At 35.5% G+C, this 10,350-nt stretch overlaps 1 protein-coding gene across 1 annotated transcript in view; it reads right to left on the bottom strand.

Moving 5' to 3' along the window:
* The window catches only part of epha2a (eph receptor A2 a), a 13,134-nt gene extending 12,165 nt beyond the window's left edge, over positions 1 to 969 (bottom strand). The window contains exons 1-2 of the mRNA XM_016238937.1: positions 787 to 969; positions 459 to 526 (exon numbers count right to left, since the gene is read on the bottom strand). Coding sequence (XP_016094423.1) covers positions 459 to 526; positions 787 to 871 — 153 coding nt within the window. The 5' untranslated portion in view covers positions 872 to 969. The remainder of the gene's footprint in view (positions 1 to 458; positions 527 to 786) is intronic.
* Between the last annotated feature and the right edge of the window lie 9,381 nt (positions 970 to 10,350).

Genomic DNA, 10,350 nt, shown 5'->3' with positions numbered 1-10,350 from the left:
AAATATATATATATATATATATATATATATATATATATATATATATATATATTATAGGTTTGGATGTTTAAAAAAAGTGACTGATTACTTAGGTGTCAACTTTAATGGCAGGAAAAGCTTTTTAATGGATTTGAGGATATGACTCATTTTGATTGGTGTTTTAGTGCACGAAATGACACTGACTCATGCATCCATGTAAGCTCTTTAAGATGTACTCAACGAAACTGGACTGAAGGGAGTCTATTCATGGATCTTAATGTCGGGTATGGTGAATGTGCAGGGAACAGATAAATGAATAAGACTCACCCCTTCTTCATTCGGCCAGGTTAACCAACCTAATTCACTTCCGGCAGCCGTCATATCAAGTAGCACATCTAAGAATCATATCATATTTTGTTACATTCAGTAATGTCGGGTATGGTGAATGTGCAGGGAACAGATAAATGAATAAGACTCACCCCTTCTTCATTCGGCCAGGTTAACCAACCTAATTCACTTCCGGCAGCCTTCATATCAAGTAGCACATCTAAGAATCATATCATATTTTGTTACATTCAAAGAAAAGAAAAAAAAAAAAGTAATTTACTTATTTAAATGTCGATTTGTAGAGGAAAAAATAAACATATAGATAGCCTAAATATGTTTCGAAATATTATATGAAAAATCGAACCATTACGATTTTGTCCACAAATAATATATTGCATTCATTCATCATACAGCAATTACAAATAGAAACGTGAACTCTGAGTAGAAAGCTTCAAATGAAGAAAATCGGTCAGTACTTACGTTCTTTTGACTGGATCCCAATAAATACGTTGTTAACGAATAAATACAAAAATAGGAAATGAAACTGAGTGCGTCTGTATCCCATTGCGTTTGTCAAATTAAACTTTTTGGTCCATGCGAAACTCCTCCGACTCCGGCATGAAGGAACTTAGTAAGTGGTGTTGAGGCTTCATTCATGGATATGGGAAGTAAGGTGACTCCGCCCCCTTGGAATGCGCTCCATATATGGCGCTAGTGGGCGTGTCCTGGTACGCGTGGGCGCTTTGAGTGAAGGCCCCCACACCTGTTCAATGAGTCTCGGATGTTTGCACACGTTCATTTGCACAATAGTAATTTTAGACGATTGGGTACGGTATCAGTTCAAAGAGAGGACTTTTAGTATCCCCCTCCTTTGAAGCTAATACCCAGGTATTTATTTTGCAGACTGCAATTAGTTTCATGTTTTTATGCGGTTCACCAGGAATTTCAATAGGCTTAAACGCTAAAAAATGTTAGTAGCCTAATGGTTATTAACAGTGACTGAAAACGATTTTAAAATGTTCACAAATTGTGCTTTACATATCACTGAGAGGTTATAGGCCTATCTATATATTGAAAATACACTTTTCTAGTTGCAGTTGTCAGGATAGAGTTTTATTTAATGCTTTTATGGATTTGTAAAGATTTTTTCAGCACAGGGTAAAGTGAAAAATGCTTTCAAGCATGAACTGAAACTAAAGCTATAGGTTGATGTGGTATAGGGCATACTAAAGCACACTTAATATATTTGGCAAACCAACCATCGTTATTTTATTCCCATGACAAGTTAAAGAAGGGGTCAAGTGGGCTTGCCTCAATGAATGAATAAACTGCTAATGAGTTGAGTTGAGTATGAATATGTAGACAGCGAAATAGGACAAACAAAAGCATAGCCAGGCAACGCAAAGGAATGCTTGAGTCAAGTCTCCTTTGTGCAGCAGTCTGTCAGAGTTCCTTGACCTGGGAGTCAAACACAAGCTGACTTCTTCTCAAGAGCTTTGGAGGCTGCCTGCATTGTGAGAGCAGCTATAAATATTCATTAGACAGACAATGAATGAAAGACCTCAGCTTTAATTCTAGACAAACTCAAGCAGGGATTTATGTGGCAGGGCTCTGAACAAAATCAAGACTCAGAGAGTTTTTACTGGCATTAATATGAAGACTTAAACCCTGATCTATCAGTTAAATGTCTTCAAAGCATTTTACATTCTATGTCTCCAATGTATTCAAGTGCATTGTAAAAAAATATATATTGAAAACGTTTTACAAGAAAATACTATTTCAGTCTTTAGTGTGTTACTTTTTTTAATTTGTATTATTTGTGAAATTTACTAGAGGTTCCTGAGTGAAAATTGTTTCACCACCAAATATTTTTTCAGTTTATACCCGCAGAGCAAAATTAGGCCTATACCAACTATAAAAATCCAGAAAGAACTATATGTGCGTATAAAATTCACATTTGTCAGAGCAACAACCAGACCCTCCATTCCAAAGCCCTTTCTAAGAGATGATTCAAGAAAGGAATATTCCCAGTCAGCTGGTTTTAGGGTTATGTTCACACATGATGTGTCTGCCAAACATGCCTGGCAGAGCCCCAGGATAAAACAGCTAACCAACTGAACCAAAATTATTATTAAGGCAAGACACTGCAGGCAAAACCACTGATTTTTCATGTAATGGTCAGTTTCGAGGTTTTGGGCTATTTGGCTTGTCATCACATGTTGTTTCAAACTACTGGAAAGAAAACATTCAAAATGCACTTTTAAGTTTTCGTTTTATAGCATTTTATCTATTTGAATCTGAAGATTTTAACACAATTAAAAGAACCAAAGACTTAAACTACTTCAGTCTGTGTGCATTGAATTTATTTAATACACGAGTTTCACAATTTGAGTTGAATTACTGAAATAAATTAACTTTTCCACGACATTCTAATTTAGTGAGATGCACCTGTATCTCTAAAGGCCACAAATCTCCACTTCAGTAGCACTTACATACACATAAACACTAACAGTTTTATTTCCATATATATTCTGAAGGTTTTTACTTCAGGGTTTGAGCAAAGATCATCTTTATGTATGTATTTACTTATTTATTTATTTAGACAGTTTTTTTCTGATTTTTGAGTGATAAAAACAACCAAAATCCTCTCCCCTGATATCGACAAAACGAAACAAGAATTTTGAACCTGGCTTCATCTAAATCTATCTTCATCTAATGTGCTGATTTCTGTTTTGGAAACGTATGCAAATTAGTGCATGTTTAATTAAAAAGGGCATCATCTGCATATTTAAACATTACATTTCAGAAAAATTGTAATACAAAATATGTTTTTTTAATGTAATCAGTCAGCTGTGGAGATATTAGATTATAGGTTATCTATTAGGTAGGCCTACTTTTTTTTTTACCCTATTCACCTTGTCACCTTAAATTATTAAAACATATTAAGAAAATACTTCGTTATGCAAATAAATACAATACAGTTACTGTGAATTAGAATGTTATTTGTCCCTATTAGACAAATGTGACCCCTGGACCACAAAACCAGTCATAAGTGTCCGTTTTTCGAAATTGAGATTATGAATAAATAAGCTTTCCATTGATGTATGGTTTGTTATATATTTGGCTGAGATACAACTATTTGAAAATCTGGAATCTGAGGGTGCAAAAAAATCTAAATATTGAGAAAATCGCCTTTAAAGCTGTCCAAATGAAGTTCTGAGCAATGCATATCACTAATCAAAAATGAAGTTTTAATATATTTACGGTAGGAAATGTACTAAATATCTTCATGGAACATGATCTTTACTTAATATCCTAATGATTTTTGGCATATACGAAAAATTGATAATTTTGACCCATACAATGTATTTTTGGCTATTGCTACAAACATACCCCTGCTACTTATGACTGGCTTTGTGGTCCAGGTTGACAAATAGCATTCTGACATTTGTAGTGTTATATTGTACATAATACCACTACAAAGGTCACTAAAGTCAATCATGCATATAAACTCCCATATCAACTAGTCCAAAAAAAGTGCAGGCCAGTTAAAAATGGCAAGAAGTTGGTCATAAAAGCAAAACTGAATGTGAGCAAGTGCTCAGCCACACAAAATGGATGATTAATGACTTCGCTCTGTTTGGTGTTTAAGCACAAGACACTTATGTTCAGAGGGACATTTGTCTTCAACAAATGAGGAGCTAGAGCCATTGAGATGCCCTCACAATGCCGAGCTCCCTTTTCATTCAAGGGCCATGTGTCCTGCAGGAGGCCTGAATTATCTGCTGCACTCCCATCAACCCCCCTTCACCTCTCCACCCTGTTCCACACAACCGCCAATACAAAGCACTTCACGCCAGGAGGTTGGCCCGTTACTCCGGGGGTCACGGATCTGCAGTGGGACCACTGCTGCAGGGTCATTCAACTCTTCCACCCCTCGACTCCCTCTTGTCACCCTCGTCACCACCTCTGGCCAAAAAACACAAATGCAGAGGCGGCCTTCCATTGTAGGCTGCGTCGAGACTGTCTGCCCCTCAAAAGCTTTGTTAACGCTCCTGATCCTACACTGATCTCTTTACTGGGGGTGAAGGGAGTGCTGTTGCAGGATATGTGCCAGTGACATATGGCGAGATGTTAACACATTATTAATGCAAAGTTAACAAAATTATTTCAGTGAGTCATAAATGGATTTTGGATATAAAGTGACTAAAAAGTATTCGGTCAATGAATGTCATTGCATAAGATTACGAAATAGCAAAGCAAGTGGCATTTCGTTTATATTAAGCTAATGCAAGAACATTTTGTAAGCATGATTTTTTTTATTTCACAACAAGAGACTTTTGTTAAATTATAAAACAATGTCTACACTGTTCAAAATTTAGACCATAATTATTTGGGACATTTTTATGGTTGTCAAATGTAAATCACCACCACAGCGTCTTGTCTCCATTGGCAACACGCACGATTTGTGTCGATTGCAAGTGACGTCGCAGGTATCGGAGAGTGCAAGTGACATTGCAAGTTAGTTTATTTTGTCTTGTCTTCACCACCTGGCTACTGTAAAATGTTGAGAGATTCAAACAAAAAGTAATCAATAAATAGAACAAAATAAAAAAATAAAGACTGCAAGTGACGTCGCTAGCGGAAGCGCAAGTGTCTGAGAGTGCAAGTCTGAGAGTGCAAGTGCAAGGCTGAAGCCCGACCCTTCTCGAATTGTGTGATTTCATACATCCACTTGGTTTTAAATAATGACAAAAATGTATGAGAAAGAGAAAGGTTAAATTAAAGGAATATTTTTATACATCAAGGACGCATTAAATTAATCAAAAGTGACAGTAAAGACTTTTACATTGTTACAGAAGATTTATATTTCAAATAAATGTTATTCTTTCAAAATTTCTAATCACCAAAGAATCCTGAATTTTTCCTGAAATCCTGAAATGTATCACGGCTTCCTCAAAAATATACAGCTGCACAATTGTTTTCAATATTGATAATAAGAGATATTGTGGAGTATATATAAACATCTGTTACGTGAAATAGCTTATTCAGGACAGTATTAAATAAACAATAACATGCAATTTTCATGATCCCTCTTATTTTGTTAAAATTATTAACATTTAGCATATTCTGCAAGGGGCATGTACATTTATGAGCACAACTGTGTGTATATATATATATATAATTAATAACTTGTTGAAATTGAAAATTAAATTAAATGCTAGCTTACAAAAATAACAAATTTGAAAAAAAGTGAAAAATGAAAATGAAACCACAGAGTGATAAAAGAGACATGCTACGTGGGAAATCAATTACCTCTCAAATTAGTCAATTATGCACATAGCAGTAATTATACAATTACACATGACCAATCAGAGTCAGGAATTCCAGAAAATAGATGAACAAAAAAATAAACAACTGTATACGTGAATTTAAAAAAGAATTCCAGAAAACAATGTTCTGAAATATAATTGTGAAATATATTCTGAGGATGTTTATGTGCCATACTATTAGTACATAAACACCGTCAGCATATATTTCACAAGGTCTTTTCTAAAGAAATGCTGTTTCTTTGATCCACCGCCTAACTAACAGCGTTCATTCACTTCTTAATCTGGCAGTATTAAGATCTTAAGTAGCAGGCAGAGCTTTAAATGAGTCAGTGCTTAGACACAGGGATGATAAATATAATGTGTGTTGGTGAAGAGGCCCAATAAAGAGGATGGCACACATTCATATGCATGTGTTTGTGTGCTCAGCTTGATTGGAATGTTGTGCCGGAGGAAGAACAAAGGACTTCAGGAGGAACAAAGCACTTGAATCTAAAGGAAGGAAGGCAAGTGGCAGGTTGGCAGTGGGAAGGGGGTGATGGGAAGAACATGGACGGTTGTAAGAAGTGTGGGAGATCTTACACACAATGAGCCCCCTGGTGCCATAGCCATTCTTACAACTGTGTGCCTTTAACACACACACACACACACACACACACACTCAAATCACATGTAGCCCCATTGGCTGCACGTTAAGACGGCGACAGCTGAGCTCCCTGATGTTTTCCTGCATGACACAAATGCGCACACACTCGCAAACTTGCTACCCCAGAGACACTTGTCCCACAAACAGGAACTTCTGTCACCTAGTTTACAGTTTACATCTCACTTTGACCTTAACTGGTGATCTAGCTAGGAGGCCTAGTGTGGTCCCAGCTGAGAGTGCGTGTGCATCTGGGTATAAAACACTGATAAGCCCAATGCAATGCTCATCGCTGTTCTGAATGGCATGGAAATACAACAATCTTCATGAAAAGACTATACAAATGGCTGACAAAAGTTTGTGTGACTCCAACATTATTACATACGTTTAATGCTAATAATATTTCAGACACTTGTCCAAGGTGTAAGACTTGATGTAAGTAATGGTACTCTATATCATTGTGTGTGGGAGTGTGAAGCGATTTTGGAATTCTGGAAAGAAGTAGAGTATAATAAAATCATTAATGTCTTTATCTCTTGAACCAAAAATGTGTATTTTTATTTTTCCCCTCATGATCTCAGATTGAAACGTAAGTGAATATACATTTATAGATATGACTATTATATAGGGAGATGGCTTAATAAAAATGGCATTTTATTTTCCATTTTCATTTTAATTAAATTATTAGTAATTCAGGTGTGTTTTCCTGTTTTTATTATTTTTAATAGGTCTGTGTAGTTTCTATTACTTTTTATTCCCGATTTTTATATTTTACTTAGTTAATGTTTATTTTATTTCAATTTAGTTGTAGTTTACTCAGTTTCAGTTCAGTTCTAGGTAACTGTAACAATGATTGACGATACCTACGAAAATAATAAATATTAGCAGAAATGTCCTGTGTTAGGAAGGCCTTTTTGTTTATATGTGAATGCATATATTTGTTATAAATTTTTGTCTTTTTTTTTTGTCTAAAAACCAATACAAATATTTAAAATATAAATATTACCAATAAAAGACTTTTTCATTCCTTGATTAATTTCTCTGACATGTAGCTACATTTGCAGACACGCTAAACATGTAGCTATAGGAAATGTTTTGGATTCAAACAGTGATGAGTGACTTTAACAAGCATTCAAACAATAATAGCCGTAGGAGATGATATTATATAATGCAACAGATCCTGCAACAGAACACTAACATCAAAACAATGCTTTTGATTTGACCAATGTGTGTGTAATCTAAATTTATATCATGTTTGAGCTACTAGCATCACCAAATAGAACTGCAATATGTTCGGACTATCATGCTAACACACTACTCTTAATATTTTTGCAATATTTACGCTAGTATACATTTGAAGTGGATCAAAACCTTTCATCAAAAGTTGTCCTAAAACGCGTTCTTGTCTTTGATGAACTTTATTGATCCACTTCAAATGTGAATTAATAAAATGATTTAATTGTTGACTACTATAGTTTGTATAATAAGCACACCATGCAGATTTTCAGATTTTGCTCTGCGCATGACTTTACTTTCCACTTCCTGTATAACAATTTAACCGGAAGTAACAGTAACTGCAATCTCTTTTCTGACTTATTGTTTGAGTATAATATGTGATGCAGTTTTACACTAAAATATATATTTTTAAAAGCCACAAACTCGACACTCAAGCATTTGCTATTAGAGAACACTAGAGAAGCTTGTGTAGCTTGCTACACTTACATTAAATAATAATAATAATAATAATAAAACCGGCAGTACATGTTGCACACTGTGCAGTATTTAGTAAGCTAGCATTCATTCCGAACAATAGACTGCTTTCAAACAGCTTTTCTAAACGCTCCCCCATCTGCCATTGGTTGGATACCTCTACCCCAAACTGGCACCATTAGCAAGTGCTATGTTAGGCTGCTAGGGATCAAGGGGTCAAGGTTTGACTGGTTAACATAGCCTCATTAGCCTCTGGTTGTAGATGTCATCAAAGAACATCTTTCTCAAATGTTGGCGTATTCTGACAAAATACTTTTTTTTTGCAAGCAGTAAGTCAATATGAATTCATTCCAGAATAATAGATGACTGTTTTGTTGTTGCACTTTTAAAGTAGGCTACTAATGGTGCATACTAGCAGGTTTAAAGCAGGTTGGATGACTTTTCATGTTTCCTGAGGCGAATGGTTCTTGTTTGAATACTCTTTGCCTAAGACTCTTTCTCTCTCTAAAGGAGATGTGCAAAAGAGGAATACACACACATGTACACAAAGATAAGAATATTGTTTTAAAGATCACACTTATGAAAACTCATTGGTCAATATGTTGTGAAATCAAGTGTAAGAAGGCCTAACCTTCTAACCACAAACTAAAGGTTTGTGACTCTTGTGTTGTTTGAAAAACGTTTGATATGTCTTTTAATGTACCCGTAGCATTCTATTTACCTGCAGCAGAACATTTTTATATATTTTTTATAAATATTGTAACTTGAAAGGGGGAATCTGTTTATTGAAAGCCTCGTTTGGAGTCATTTGTTAAGCACATATTGGCAAATATCGCCCTCCTTTGGGCAACACACGATCTGCATAATAACACAAACAGTAGTGGATTTACATTTTCGATACTAAATTCTGGATGATTAATTAATAAAAAAATAAATAAAAATGAATTAAGCAATAACAATAAAAAGCCTCAAAGCGGATTCGTTTCCAGTGTGCAGACAACCGACCTGGCTTCTCAACGCGGAATTTAAACCGGTACTGTCAGAGAATGTCATTGATTTAATTGTTTGTTTCACATCACACGCTCGTTTTTAAACATCCCCTCTCGGTGTGTACCTCTGTTATGATATTTACACTTAAATAACAGGTGTTTTAATTGCTCATCAAGCATTTTACAGGTTTATAAGTCCCCGTGTTCTCAGTCAACGTATATACAAATTTTTTTTTTTTTAAATGGAATGTTTTGTGCTTAAACCACATGATTAACCAGCGGCGCGATCACGTGACCATCTACTGGAAAGGCTTGTTTGTAGTATGTGACCACGCTGCTCGAGCTGTCACCATACTGTCCAGAGGTGAATCAGGTATGTCCTCACAGTCTCTCTCTGTCTAACCCATCTTTGTCCATATATATATATATATATATATATATATATATATATATATATATATATATATATATGTGTGTGTGTGTAAGTCTGCCTGCAGATGTTATATGTACGTTACAATTCATAATGTTAGCTTTTTATTTGCCTGCCTGTGTCAGTTAGCTATAACAGGTGCTGTCAGGATCTGTTTATGTACTTTATGTGATGATAGTATACTCACGTCCGCCTCTAATACAGTGTATTTTCATGTTTTAAAATGTAATAAATGTACTTCAGATCAGAAACCGATATATGGTCACATTTAATTGGATCAATATTAATAATTCCCACATTTTAAATAAATTATTTTGGGGTCTCCATCATATAGGCTACTGGATAAAATAGCCCTTAATGAGATTAAGTGACATGATTTTGATGGGGCGTAATTCATTTTCTTGTCCGTTATAATTAATCAAATGTAATAATGTAAGTGCTTGAATTGACCAAAGCTTATTTTAACACAAGTTCATATTAAAGGGGTCATATGATGCTTTTTTAAAGATCATTATTTGGTGTAACAGAATATGTTGGCATGCTTTAATGTTCAAAAAACACATTATTTTTCAAATACTGTACATTATTGTAGGTCATCTATGCCCCGCCTCTCTCAAACGCTTCGTTTTCTACTAAGACCCTCCTTCCGACAAGCGCAGTCTGCTCTGATTGGCCAGCTGACCCAGTGCATTGTGATTCGCCGAACACCGCAAGCACTCGTCGGAAATGTAACGCCCCTTAACATAATCACGTGCTTCATCTTTCAAAATAAATGTAAAGACAGAGGAAACAAAGGGGAACAGAGTCGCGTGACAGACACAGTGATGAAGCTGGTATGTGTTTGCAGTTCACAAGCCACGGTTAAGACAGCTGACTCCCTGTCTTAGAACTCTTAGACTATCTCTCTCTCTCTCTCACACACACACACACACACACACACAC

This window comes from Sinocyclocheilus grahami, unplaced genomic scaffold (genome assembly GCF_001515645.1).
Source record: "Sinocyclocheilus grahami isolate Dianchi unplaced genomic scaffold, SAMN03320097.WGS_v1.1 scaffold551.1, whole genome shotgun sequence".
Classification (NCBI taxonomy): Eukaryota; Metazoa; Chordata; class Actinopteri; order Cypriniformes; family Cyprinidae; genus Sinocyclocheilus; species Sinocyclocheilus grahami.
Note: the sequence above shows the minus strand (reverse complement) of the source record. Positions and strands in the feature narration are given on the sequence as shown.